At 36.3% G+C, this 15150-nt stretch overlaps 1 protein-coding gene across 4 annotated transcripts in view; it reads right to left on the bottom strand.

The window, feature by feature from the left end:
• Positions 1-15150, bottom strand: part of LRRK2 (leucine rich repeat kinase 2) — a 156698-nt gene that overhangs the window by 35426 nt on the left and 106122 nt on the right. For all 4 annotated transcript variants that reach the window (XM_074403081.1, XM_074403082.1, XM_074403083.1 and 1 more), the window contains 3 exons: positions 14600-14746; positions 10017-10117; positions 3294-3484 (listed from right to left, as the gene is read on the bottom strand). In XM_074403081.1, the coding sequence (XP_074259182.1) occupies positions 3294-3484; positions 10017-10117; positions 14600-14746 (439 nt within the window). The remainder of the gene's footprint in view (positions 1-3293; positions 3485-10016; positions 10118-14599; positions 14747-15150) is intronic.

The following is a 15150-nucleotide window of genomic DNA, read 5'->3' as shown; positions in this document are numbered from 1 at the left end:
TATGAGGGCCGGTCATTTGGTACACAAAGCCATCTTTTTATCTCTGCTCTCTTGAGGACATCACAATCCAGAAGGATTGTGCTCAAACAGTCCTGTAACAGGTGTTCAAACAAGGTTCCAGAAATGTGTGAGTACCACATGCTAGGGAAGCACAGAAGGAGAAACACACTGAGGTCAAGACAGCAAAGTTGACTCTCTCACTAGACTGTAAGCTTTCAACATCAAGAACAATATCATATCCGGCTTTCCCACTTTGCACCTAAGACAATGTCTTGCACAAGGCATGTGCACGAAACACACGTTGGGGAAGCTAACACTACCTGACACAGTTGAGCTTCACAGTAGAGACGGAATGTGAGGAAATTCCTAAGGAAAATGAGCTCTCTAGGCAGTCAACTTTGTGAAAAGAGAGGAATAGCAAATGCAATGATAGAGAGACATGAACATAACTGAAAATTCAAGCCTGTCATCATGGCTAGAATGCAGTGTGGACAGTGGGGTAGCAGGGGCTGCAAAGGGAGGCAAGAGATATACAGAAAGAGTTTTGATGCTGTGCCAAGAAGTTCAGACGCACTTTGCAGATAATTGAGAACTGCCACAGAATTGCAAGATAATTCAAGTTTTATTTTAGAAAAGAAACTCTGATAATTCTCTGGACATACTGAACCAGCAATTGTGGCATACAAATAAATGAATTGAATAAAAAGATTATGTAAAATAGAGTCAAGGACCTGGTGGACAAATGCATACATGTTTTTGGGGGAAGGTGTTTGCCCTGGATGGAACTACAAGTATGCTGGCCTGGCAAGTGTGGGATATAACAGAAAGAACAGATTCATGGTGGGAGGACATAGCAAGGCAAGACATTCCATTTTGGAGACATTGAAACACAGAAACATACAGAAAATGCAGGCGATTATATATCTTCATGGATTTTATAGAATTATGATAAAAAGATCAAAGGAAGTGGATAGAATTGGAAAGGTAAGCTAACAGTGGAAAGCAAGACAGAGGAAGAGAGAGCATGTAACATGAAGAAAATTCTTTTATGTCACTCTAAACAGCTCCAGTGTTTAAGGGACATCAAAGGAGCATAATTTTATTTACTCCTTTTGCATCTGTATCTATAGGTCTGTGATGAAACGTATTTGGGGAAATAAACCTTAATGCTGACTTTTTTAAAATAGTAGTCCTGGTAGAAGATTGATAGCTACTGAAATCTACTAGCCTCTTGTAGTGCAAGATCCATAAAGCTCTTCTGGAATTATGCTAAGAACAAATTAGGCAAATTATTTAAAAATATGCTGACATTTCATTTACTTCATCAGAAACTGTTGGATTTGTTATTTAAAGTAAGGTTACAGAGAACTAGAATAAGTCATTTTAGAGATAAGGTTTTTCAAAGAGCGTTGAATTAAAAAAAACCAGCAATTCTTCACTTTATAAATAAACACTTTGGGGATTTGTGGAAGAATTAGGGAAAAACTAGAACCTAGAGTGAGCTAAACGAAGGAAAGAGAGCTTTGCGATCCAGGAGACCATGCTGCACTTTACCTAGATTAATTTAACGCAAGGTTCCCCCTGGTGTTCAAAAGCAGAAACATCAATTCAAACCCAAATCCCTGCACCCTGTTTCATTTCATAATCTGTAGTTTTCAGTAATTTCTGGACCCTTACCGGAAGGGAAATCTACTCATTTAAAGCATGTACTTGTATTCTTTGTAAGCTATTAAAGTTTATATCTTCCTGATTGTGTTGTGTTTGTTTATGAGAGTGTTGATTTTTTTTCCTGACTGCTGATTCCATTGACAATTCTGGATACTACCTAAAAGCCATATTCACAGCACTTCAGAAGGGAAAGAAGAGAAGGAAAGTTGCACACACTGCTTGGCTACTATGTGGCAGGCACTGTTTTCCCTCTTTTCTCCCTTCTCCCTCCCACCTGCTAATGTCAACACAATAATTTCGAAGGCTTACTATTTTAGGTACTAGAGATACAATGGTGAACAAAATGAAAAGTCCCTCCTCCCGTGGTACTTAGATTATGATGGTAAGACACACAGATAATAAATAATTTTTTTTTAATGACAACATAAAGAATCCTAGGCAGCAATAGTCCTACAGGGGCTGGAGAGACACAGGGTCCTCACAGACATCCTCTAGGCTGAGAGTCCTAAATGAAAGGATTCAGAGAATGTTTTATAATAAGCAGAAAGCACATCTGAGAGTCAGACATTGCTGAGTGAAATGAACGGCAGATATAAAGTCTCTGGTATTTGCAAAAAACCTCAGGAATGGAAGTGGCTGAGCACCGTGCCCAAGAAATAAGGCAGGAGAGGGTTGGTAACAGGAACAAGGCCTGATCCAACTTTCATGTTAGAAAAATCACTCCAGTGGCTGGGTGAAGAATGGAACATATTATGAGACAGGGGAAGCAGGGGAAGCAGATGATACTGGCTCAGACTTAAACTTCAGTAAGAGAAATTGTTAGAAGCATTAAGATATATTTTGGTGGCAAGGCTGAACAGATTTGCTGAAGGATTAGCTGTGAGGTGACAAAGGAATAAAGGAATGAAAGGTGACTCAGGTATAACAACTGGGTGCCTTGGGATGGGCAGCAATTGAAGAGGGAAATCAAGAGTTTCATCTGGAATGAATGTCATCAATTATTACAGAAGTCACCACAATTTTATGCATTAAATATTAGTCATGGTTCATAGACTACTTAAAAAATGGGAATAAGAGAAATAAAATCATAGTTACTAAGTGTGTGGAATAGTGATTAATCCCAGGGCTTTTGTCTTCAAAGACCACAGCCTTTCCACTCCACTATGCTGCCTCTGCAAAGCTTGCTCTGACTATAGGGATAGGTGTGCCTCTGAGATAGGTGACATGGTCATGCCGAAGAAGCCAATGTGAATCACTCTAGTCCCCTTGAGAAGTATGAACTCATCTTACCTCACTGGAATCAAGTAATTGACTTACTTTGATACTGTAAAGCCTAACTTATACATTTTTATAGAAGTCGGACCAGTACAGGGTTAAGATTATGGGTTCTAGAGCAGAACATGTGTGTTCAAAATTTATTACAACTTGCTATGAGGTTCTGCATTGTCTTCATACTCTTATTTCTGAAATGACAAAATTTGGTCAGGAAACCAGTAGTTTTCATCTAAATTGTTTGTAAATTGTTACTGGGGCACAGAGTTACTGGAAAGTGTTCTCAGAACCTGAGAATAAGTCTGGGGTCACACTCATTATGCACTGAATAGAAAACAACACAACCCACTTACCTCAAACCATCAGCCACATGGAGTGCAATCCTGTGCTGTAGTGTTCTGGTGAGGCTGGCTTTGTCTTGCTGAAGCAGGCGATCCAAGGAACCCTTGGAGGCTAACTCCATCACCAACATCCTGGGACGAATCCCTGCTGCCAGCAAAGATATCAAACTGGGATGGTGGAGGTGGCAAAGCACCACCAGCTCCTGCAAAAATCAAAAATCATAAGAGTAATTCAATATCAGGTCTTACCCACCTATCTCTTCTTTAGAGTGCATCAACAAGCTGACCACGCATTTCTCTAGATGACTGGTCATAGCAAACTTTCCATTTCTTCTCTGAGTTTTTTTCCCCATATTTTCAGTAATAAACACCTGGTTTTAAAACTACAGTTGACTCTTGAACATTGTGGGTTTGAAATGCATGAGTCCACATATACATATATTTTCTTCTACCTCTGCCAATCTTGAGACAGCAAGACCAAGCTTTCCCCTATCTCCCCCTTCTTAGCCCACTCAATGTGAAGATGATGAGGATGAAGAGCTTTGTAAGGATCCACTTCTACTTAATGAAGAGGAAATATATTTCTCTTTTTTATGATTTTTAAATAAAATATTTTTTTCTTTAGTTTGCTTTATGGTAACAATACAGTATATAATAGAGATAACATACAAAGTAGGTGTTAACCAAGTGTTTATGTTATCAGTAAAGCTTCCAGTCAACAGTGAGCTATTAGTGGTTAAGCTTTTGGGGAAGTCAAAAGTTATATGCAAATTTTTGACTGCACCAGGGGTCAGCAGCCCAACCTTTATGTTTTTCAAGGGTCAACTGTATTGTCAGAATTAAATTTTTAAGTTCTATTTTTCCTTTGACTCTACTTTTATCAGACATTTAATGCAGAAACAGTGCACACACTGTGGTCATACTAACTGGCCATGTCAAATTTATCTACTGAATTCTGGTTAGCCACAGAATCCTCAGCACAGGATTCTCTGAAGCTACTACTAATCAACTGTACCTTGCATAGGAGGTAAAACCTGCCTATAACCTCTGGTTTAATGACTACAAAAGTTTACTGAAGATAATGCTCAACTTCAGAGAAATATATGCTATCATCCCCTGCTGAAAACTCTCTAATGACTTCCCATTTCTCTTAGATTAAAATCCAATCTACTTCCATGGCCTCACCGCCTGATCTGATCATGTCCTAGGCCTCCCAGACCATCTCCTTTCCCCTCCTTTTCATTCACCACCCTTTAGCCACATTGGCATTCATTCAAATTCCAAGTTGAGTCCAGCTTCTTCCCATGATAGGGTCTTTGCCTGTGCTGACGTCAATCCCTAGAAATCCCTTCACCCTTCACATGGCTGAAGTCTTCTTGCCATTCAGATCTTAGCTCTAATATTACCACATCCTCAGAGTGGCCCATGGGCCACCTTTACTAAGACAACCCTTGGTTGCAACAATCTCTCTCCAATCTAAAAAACATCTGAGATACCATTCTGGCTTGAACAGAGGGATTGCCTTAGTAAGGGAGGCCCATGGTGGGCCACTCTGAGGATGTGGTAGTATTTGAGCTAAGATCTGAATGGCAACAATCCTCTCTGTGGCCCACATCATGTGAGACTTCACAGCCTCTTTTATGACGTTGTTGGGGTTGAATTCCAGATTCACTTTATACTGTATGTTGCACTTTACTCTGAAACTGTAACTCGGTTGAAATTTACAGCTTACGTGATGTTAAATTGATTCATGCTTTAAACTGTGATCACTGCAGAAGCGCTGCTTCTTAACAACCAGCTTCAAAGATGTGGAGTAGCAGCGCCCACTGATTTATTAGGAAACTGAAATGTGGAGAATTCTGCAAGCTGAAGAAGAAAGGCAGAATACCCTGAGAGGGGATTTTCCAAGAACAAAGCTTCAGACTGTGATCACATTTGCTTAGTAGGTAAAATCTTTTTTTAATACCCAAGTCTGGTTAGCTCAGTTGGTTAAAACTGATGAGAACGAGTTAAGTTAGCTTGGTTTATTTTCATAGGCACAGACAGAGGCCTAATCCAAATATTCTATCCTGGAAAAGCAACTCACTGATTGCAAAGAAAACGCAGCATAATAGCACAGTGTAATATAGATCTGCCCCATAACTACTCGTAGAATGACCATCAAATGTCCTTTTTCTTTCTTTTTGTTGTCATCTTTTTCTTTTTTTTAAAGAGAAGAAGCACATTATGCACACTTGGTTTTTTTTTTTTTTTCAATTTCTTCCACCATTCCCTTAGTTGGCCTCCCTGCCTATACACTAATAAGCCCTGAGGCATTTTAATGTACTGATTTCCACCAGAGTTCCCCAAATATATTGTGTAAAATTTGAATGCATGCTCATTATTATCAAACAAGGCTAAAAAATCAAATTATATAACAAATTACCTACACATTGAAAGAGATTGTGCCAGATTTGATTCACAGATATGCTTCTACACACAAAATATTTAACTTGGTTCTAAAAACACTGTGACTGTTGTTACTAAAAATTAAAATGCCCCAGGATATTTTTTACAGACATGACATTTTATATTATTGAGAGTAACTAAAATAGTATAACTATGTATTTTTTAAGAGTTACAAAATTTACTTAGTTCTGTCTCTAAGAATTTTTTGTAATAAGTGAATGGAAAAGTAAGGATATATAGGTTCCAAAAATATATTTCAGTTCTGATATAAGATGGAAGGATTTCACTTCCTCTCTCATCGTGTTTCTATCTCTCATTCCTAATGTCAATACAGGGTCAGAAAAAGAAATAAATTCCCAGTAGTATCCAAACAAGAGAGAGTACAGGAGTGACCACTGTTCGTTGTATATTCTCCTTCCTTTCCTCTGAAGAGTACCGTGATATTTGCTGAGGTACTCAACCCTCACCTATGCAGCCCATGGACTCTAGTTCAGGGGGAACTGACCCCAACATCAGCCTCTCAGAACAGGTGAGAATATTCTAAGTAACATCATCCTCAGGGCCATAGTGATCAGTTTGGTAACAAAGGTCTAAAGCCAATCAGCACAAAGCATAGCCCTGAATGTAGTATCTGTTGAGAAAAGCACAGATGACTCAGCTGAGACTGAGAGACATTTATTTATTTAATGGGTTATTATGTAGGCCATCTGGTTCCTTTGAAATACAAGTCCTCAAAAGAGATACCCTTTTTTCTTCCATACTTGGAATAAGTAATTGTGAAGCCTGGAACCAGTTTACCACAATGAGAAAAGCCACTCTGAAGGAATTAAACCAATATACCAAGGTTAAAGGAATTTTAAAGAAAATTGGCCTGAGTCACTGGATTAAACCAATCCTATGGTGCGTACCTCCCATGACATTTTTTTATAGATGAAAAGTGAAGATAATTTATCTGATAAGCTCATTGCAGAAAGTTGTTGATCTATGAAGAGATGTAGAACAGAGTCTGAAGTATCTAGAGCAAGCTTGTGAACTCGTGGTCCACAGCCCACATGTTGCCCAGGATGGCTTTGAAAGTGGCCCAATACAAATTCATAAGCTTTCTTAAAACATTATGAGATTTTTTTTTTTTTGGCTTTTTTTTTTTTTTTTCTCATCAGCTATCGTTAGTGTTAGCGTATTTTATATGTGGCCCAAGACAATTCTTCTTCCAATATGGCCCAGGGAAGCCAAAAGATTTGACACCTCTGATCTAGAACTCTCCAGCATATTAAGAAGAGAAAATATAATGCAGCACTAAGCAGAGGGGAAACAGTTTCAAGCCCAACATCACCAGAGCAAAGCCTGCCTTCCTTTGGCAAGTATGGTCTCAGCAGTCCTGATGATCCCTGTCCATGTAACCTAAAGAATAGAGTATCCTCAAGCAGTTCCCAGCCCTTAAAAGCCTAGGGTCTACCTTCTTGTTCAGAAAGTGGTAACTTGAACAAGCAAAGCTATATAAATGTGAAGAATGCCCATTCTAATTACCTTTAATAATCAATATAGTCCTTCTTTGATAATCAATATAGTATTTACCTCATAGACATGATGTCACCCAAAACTACTCAATTTGGAAAGCTAACAAGATCAAAGAAAAATCAAGATGAACTCAGAGACCAAATAACCTCAGAGAAAATTGCAATAACGCAAGTAACACAAAAAATTAAATTCTGGTTGACATGAACAGAAACACTTGAGGACACTTCATCCAAAAATATGGCTACAAAGGAGCAACTAGAGAGGACAGAAAGAATTGCTGAAAATGAAAAATATGATTATCAAAAATTCTGCAGAAAGCTAAATAATTGATGAGGCAATTCTGAAAAACAAATTAGAAACCTGTAAGAGATAGTCAAGTAAGTGACACAAATTATAGATAAAATTTGAAGAGGAAATTCAAACATGGATGATAGACCTAGAAGGCTTGTCATCTAATATATACTCTTAGAGCAAGGATAAGAAATAATGAATCATAAGTAACTACACATAGACTCCAGAGAAGCAGAGGCTTGACTGGATTTAGCTTACTACTATATAAATATATTATATATCTCATTACCTAACAAGGTACAGAGTAGCTGTCGGTAAAAATGATAATAAATGTTAGGGAGAAAATAATCCATAATAGAAGAGAATACACAGAAGATAATTTTTCACAAAATAATTAACTAGATGGAATGAAAAACAACCTACACACAAACACATACTTGTAAAGTTTCAGAACACTTAAAATAAATGAAATTCAAAAGATCAAATTTTCAGTTTTCAAAATGAAATTAATGGTAGCCAAGATAGGAGTAAACATCTGACTGACTGCAGACTTCACAGCAACAGTGGGCACTAAAAATTGAAGGGATTTTCTTCAAATTTTGAAGAAAAATGATTCCTAAAAAATAAAGTATTATATCTACCACATGTGAGGGCAAAATTAAGATATTTTTAACATGTAAGGACTGAAAACATTTACCTTGCAAACACTTTTTCTTAAAAAAAAAATTACTTGAAGACGTTCTTCAACAAAAACCGAGGACAATCCAACCAAGAGAAGGCCATGGAATCCAAGAAATACTGGGAATAATCGAAAAGGGCGAGGAAACTAACTCATAGATTAATCACTGCACAAGCAGCCTAGAAATCCATCTCTCCTATTTAGAGCAGTAAGTCATGCATTGCATAAGGAATGTCTTCAAGGAGGAAGTAGATTCTGTTATACAAACTATAATTAAGAACTTAGAAATACTTAAAGCCATGACAAAAATATGTATATTTTCCTGAAATTTGTTTTTTCTTAAAAATATATATATAAAATCAGAAAACCTCAAAAAGTATGTAAAATAAATGACCACTGGTACTCAGGAGGCTAAGGTGGGAGGATCACTTGGGGCCTGGAGTTCCAGACCAGCCTGGTCAATCTAGTGAGACTCCATCTTTAAAAAAATTTTTTTTAAATCAGGGTTAAAATGTGGCCCAAATTAAAATATGCCCTTATATTTTTATAAATTGATGATAAATATATAACAATAGAGAATCCACTTGACTTTGATATTTGGAATGTTACTATTCTAGTAGGAAAAGAAGTTAGTGACAGAAGGCTTTATTTCCTTTTCTATTTTGGATCTGTACAGATAAAATTTATATATATATATATATATATATATATATATATATATATATATATTTATTGGTTTTGTTCTCAGAACCAAACTATAGACAAAATGTGAACAACTTATTTATGAGTACAGAACAGAATGTAAGTGATATAAACTTTCACTACATAGAAATAATAGAATAAATTATAGAACTTGAGAAGGTGAAGGGGAGAGGAGAAAGAATAGCAGTAATTTTCCTCATCTTACATAGCAAGGGGTCAGTCCATGCTGTTTAGAGGTGGTGTACTAAAAAAACAAAAGCTTTCTAAATCATTCCTGGTTATAATTGTTACTATATGAGGAAAACTAATGTAACCAATTTAAATTTTAGGAAGCAGACAGGGAGATGGAATGAGAGTTAGGGTAAGTGTGCTAACTCTCCCCATCTTTTGCAGCAAGTAATCAATAGCAGTTCTTATTAAAGTAGATAAATCCAGAAAAGAGAGGTGCAAGATTATCAGGGAGAGTTTTGGATTAAGATTTCTAACCTTCAGTCAAATCAGCAATGTGAGATCATGCTCTGAACTTCTTTCACCCTGAACACATAGAAGTCATGCTCAATAAAAAGAAAAATCATTCTCTCCCTGGACCAGAAAAATAAAACATAAATACTCTAACGAAAACAAAACCTAAGTCAAGAGGTTGCTAAGCTTCAAGGTCTGGAAGCAGATGGAGGGAGCTCAAAGTCTGACTACCGTGGAGTACCAGGGACAAAATTACAGCATTGAAAAGTCCCGGGTTTCTGCATTTCTAACAATCTCCCAGGGAATGCCCAGCTGCTTGTCCACAGAGCACATTTTGAACAGCAAGCTTCTAAAGTAAAAAGGGGAGTATCAGGGAGTCTTACAAAAAGTTTTACAACATAGTACGTATCACAATTATAAGGATTCTCAAAATACAGTGCTTTCTCAACAGGAGAAACAACGCAAAACTTTCTACTCCACGAAGAAAAGACAAACTAGGATTGTATAATTAAACTCAAGTAAACTTTTGAAGGAAATGTGGTCATTATTTGGCATTTTCACAACTCTATGCAAAATAAGAGTTCCAGCAGATTAATAACGTATAATTTGATATAATTATATTATGAATTGCTTACTTGTCTTAACAGCCTAAGTGATGTATGCTTATTAAAAATCTTCACAGCTACTTCTTCTCCTTCATAGGCTGCTCGATAAACTGATCCAAAACTGCCATCACCTTTTGAAAAGAAAATACAAAGCACTTAAATTAATGTCCAAGCAAAAAAAAAAAAAAACTAAATAAATTATATCTGCTGTAATTATATATGTTGTACATTTGAAGAGAAATCTGACCTGACCTACATTTCATTGAATCAAATCTCCTTTACCACTTCCTCTTCCTGCTACTCCAAGAAAGATACATCTGAAGCTTTTGTCCCCAACCTTCCTGTCTTCCCTCTACACATATCCTGCTCAATTACGCCATCCGCTTCTGTGACTTCATTTATCCCTTTACATAGAACATTGTCACATATTCACTTACAGCCACCTCCCAAGTGCTCTCCTATATTTTCAACTTTGTGTTGGAGATTTCACTGGTATGTCCCTCCAGCTCTCGATCACAGCCCATCAGAAGCCACATTTATTGTCTTTTTTCCTAACCACTTTTTATTCTACCTTCCATATAGCTGATGAGAACAAGGGCAAAACTCTTTTTGAAGTCCTTCTGGAGTTAAAATTGAGGAGTTATTTTAACTCTCGCTCCAGTCTAACCCCACAGCTAACACTGGCAGTCCACTCTGTAGCCTCATTCACATTCCTTTCAGCCCCATTTCCCCTACCACCACACCCATTTGGTGACTTCAGCGTCTTCTGCTGAGTCCCAGGAGGCCTCCTGAGTTCCTCATTTCCAACTCATTCTGTCTTGCAAAATTTATTTTCCTACCATTTCACTTTGATTGTGTCACTCCCCTGCTCAAAAACAAATTATTCTATGTTGCCTATTAAATCAAATCTAAATTCAGCTCCATAGTCATATTGTGGCCCCTAAATTCTTTTAAAGTTCTCTTCTTGCTCTACTTCTCATTCTCAAGTTTCAAGTTCAGTAGCCCTAGTTCTGGCTGAACAGTATACCTGAGGAGCTTTTTAAAACACTAATGTCTGGCTTAAGTGTTTCTGATTTAATTAGTCCCAGTAGGAAATGACCACTAGATTTTTTCTTCTTTTAATTAGATATTTAGTAGAATTAGTAATGAACAGGTAAGGTTGAAAACAAGTACTTTAAACAAACTGGAATAGCCCAAATTTCCCAAACATGCTTTGTATCTTCAAGCCTCCATACCCTTGATGAGCTCTGCTACTCCATCATCTCAACCTCCCGGGAGTTTATCAAGCCTATAGGGCCATATACATATACTAAGAAATGGAGGCCAGCCTCAGAAACTGACCATGATCAGCCCCATGGACTGTTACTCTCCACTGACATTTAGCAAATCCTGTTTGTACAATATTTATGGTTCTCATATAGTGCCTTGAAATGTAGTCACTTGATGGATATAAGTGAATACATACAAAACAATCTATAAGGAAGTATAACAACTTGTAATTTCCAAGTGGTAAATTTACACATCTATGGAAAGTTTCTACCTATTTGTTTATTTTTATATGTCTATAATGAGCACATACAATTATATTTTATGGTCAGAAGCATAGTATATTAAAATAATTAACTCATTTGAGCATGTATTGTATTTCTACTAGATTGTAAATATGTTGAAAGTATTATTTGCATCTTGTTAGTCTTGGTATCTTCTTATTCTATCCCTCCAGTACTTAATAAATATTTGAATTTTAAAACCCACGGGTTGTTGGTATTCAGAGATTTTCAGGGAGAACTGTTACATATTGGAATCAGAAATAGAATCAGGTAAACAGAAGAGGGAAAAGAGAAAGAAAGCAAGTAGAGGGGGAAGGGAGAGAACGGGTTGGAGAGATGGAAACATATGCTAGATGCACCTTGTTCTGCTTCACCTCAGTCTGGACAGCTATCAACAACAAAGAAAAATTGTAATGGAGCAGAGAGAAGAAACATACTCTAGGGAGATACATCAAAATTTCAAGTTGGAGTAAAGGTTTCTAATTTTTTAAAGTCCTCCTCTGAGAGACTGCTACTTTAATATGGAGTATGGATTGTCATGTCTTTCAAGTGGCTGAAAACAAGAATAAAGTTAAGGACGACTATTGTATATTTGTGACACCTAGGTTGGAAAGAATACTGAAAGCAAGAAAATTTTCCTCACTCCTCAAATCACACCACTGAAGTGGAAGTACCTGCCTTGGTTCTCCAGAAAAATAAACAGCTCCACAATGAGAAAATGTACCCTGTGGCTTCTAAGATGTGTGAACAAAATCCCATACATTTTATTTTAAAATATATTCACAAAACAAGTACATTCATATCTATTAAGGTGGGTCGTATTAGTCTTTTTCCCAATTATCTGGGAAAAAGAGTTATCAAAAAGCCTGAATTCACTGCTGTCCTACAAGAAAAATGGGAAGAGGGGAAATGGAGAGAGGTATGATCTTTCCCAGATTAATATAAAGATAGCGGAAGCTCTCTCTACCTGTAAAATGTTTTTAGAAGGATACACCAAATTTGTTTAAATCACTGGTACTAAACTCCGCCTCTTTAGCAATATCTAGAGACATTTTTTATTGTCACATGTGGGGGAAGAAGGGGAATACTACTGACATCTAGTGGGTAGAGGCCAGAGATGTTGCCAAACATCCTACAATGTACAGGATGACCCTCAATAACAAAGAGTTATCCAAGCCAAAATGACAACAGTTCAAAGACCAAGAAACTCCCATCTATAATGCTTTCTGTAAGTGAACATGGGATTTACGGATTTATGGAACATAGATCTAGAGAAGGGAGGGTAATCACAAACATTTTCTTATCTGTGTAAATAAACAGACTTTGTAAATGACATTTCTACATACACTACTCAAAATCTGTCCATTCACCTGAAACACATTTTAATGCAGGGAAAAGAAATATTTTATGGATCTGTGTCTCACAGTTTGAGATTTCTTCAGAGGAAGGATGCACTATGTCTGGTACTTTCCGGTATACCTTGAACACTGGGGTTGGTTAAGACGTAGGATTCAGCATTAACAATTCAGCATTTTATATTAACCCACTATTACTAATATATTAACTTCTTGAGTTCCAAAGAATTTAAATTCGTCCTAAACTCCCCAAGCAATGCCAATAAAGAAACATATAAAGCAGTTTGTTTGGCTTTCAATATCAAGTCCCAAATTTTGGACAATTTTTGGCTAATAATATTATGTCCTAACTGACAGATTTTAGGTATTATCTCTGTGGAAATTTAATTAATATTAAATTTATACACACACAACAAAAACTAAAAAAAGTCATGTTAAAATTGTCTTCAAATGCTTTATATTAAATCAATATAATGCTTTTCATAGTTGTCCCAATGACTCTCAGGAATGTTTAAAACTTGAGTATGTCAGCCTATAGTTAATAGTGTTACACTGAATACTTGAAAATTGCTATGAGAGTAGATTTTAATAATTCTCACCAGAAAAATAAGTATTTGAGATAATGCATATGTTAAATAGCTAAACTTCTCCATTCCACAACATACACACATATTAAAACATCATGTTGTGCACCATAAATATATACAAGTTTTTACTTGTCAATTAAAAAACAAATGTGTTCAAAATATATTTTTTTAAAAAAATGATAACTAAGGAGCCAGACAGATCACAGCATCACAGGCCTTGTAAATACATTATTAACTTTTATTCTGAGATGCATGAGAAGCCACACATGTAACTGACAGAATGACATATAGTAACATGTCATCTGTTGACTGTTTCTTTCCCAAAGTAGTTATAACGTGTACATTTTTCATCTTTTGAAGTATGGGCATTTTTAAAAAACATCTATTAGACCTAAAACTCCATTTGCTATGATAGGACAGGTCCAGGAAGTCAAGATACAAACGAGAATACTAGAACATGGTTACCATGACTTCACCTTTTCTCAATGAGCACTAAATGTGCTACATGAATTCAGTGATTTCCATCACTATTGAAAATCACTGACTGAATTCATGGAACCAACAAACATAAATTGTTCAGCATACCAATAAATAAATAAATAAATAAATAACTTGAGTATGTCACCATGTAACACTTCTGATTTTTGAATTCCAATGCTTTTATGACTCAGTATGAAAATGCTGAAAAGACTATATTCAGCATTTTCATACTGAGTCATAAAAGCCCTGCTATGACTACACTGTGGTGTGCTTCCTTTACCTATTCTGTCATTTTAAATATAAAATATGGCTGCTTCACTTAGCTCACCTGAAAACCTTCTTATTTGCCTCCCACACCCCTGGCAATTAAAGCAAATGCAAGGATATATTTCATAAATATTTGTGCTTCTGTGACAATCCCATCCTCATCTCGAAGCTAGTCTACATGATCATGTGGAAAGCAAATTCCAGATCTGTAACATAATATTCCTTTAAAATATATCATTCCAAATAAAAAACATTGTAACAAATATATGAAGACACTAAAAATCTATGAAAATGTAATTATGAGATCTATTTTCTAAATTATAAGGAGAAAATTAAATCCTAATTTTCATTCTCAAACTAACAAAAATAATTACCTAGGAGAAACTCTGGAGCTTGTTCAAATTCCAACTCATCATTATTCAACATAATATTTCTAGGTAGGTCAGCCAAAATCAAGTCAGGGGCAATCTGAGATATTGGAATGGTGAGCCTTGGTTGATCTGGATTTACTAAGAGATCTCCTGAGAAGTAAAAAAACATTTTTAAAATGAAAACAACATTTAAGGGGATACGTAAATTTGTGGGTTTGATGTGAAAAATCAACTGAATATTTTCTATCATTTCTAATCCCTTCCTTTCTAACCAATCCTAGATTTCTCTAGAAAATTTAAGAATATTTTAAAGATTCACTTAGTATGTATCTACTTGGAATTTTAAAAATTTATTCCTAGGTTCACTTGTTAGACAGCAGAATTTTGAACAGCTGCAGACTACCAAATATCTGACTAGAAAGTTATCTATTCTTTTTTTTTTTTTTTTGACGGAGTTTCGCTCTTGTTACCCAGGCTGGAGTGCAATGGCGCGATCTTGGCTCACCGCAACCTCCGCCTCCTGGGTTCAGGCAATTCTCCTGCCTCCGCCTCCC

This window comes from Saimiri boliviensis, chromosome 7, assembly GCF_048565385.1.
Source record: "Saimiri boliviensis isolate mSaiBol1 chromosome 7, mSaiBol1.pri, whole genome shotgun sequence".
In the NCBI taxonomy this organism is placed as follows: domain Eukaryota; kingdom Metazoa; phylum Chordata; class Mammalia; order Primates; family Cebidae; genus Saimiri; species Saimiri boliviensis.
The sequence above is the reverse complement of the archived record's forward strand: the minus strand, read 5'-3'. Positions and strand labels throughout refer to the sequence as shown.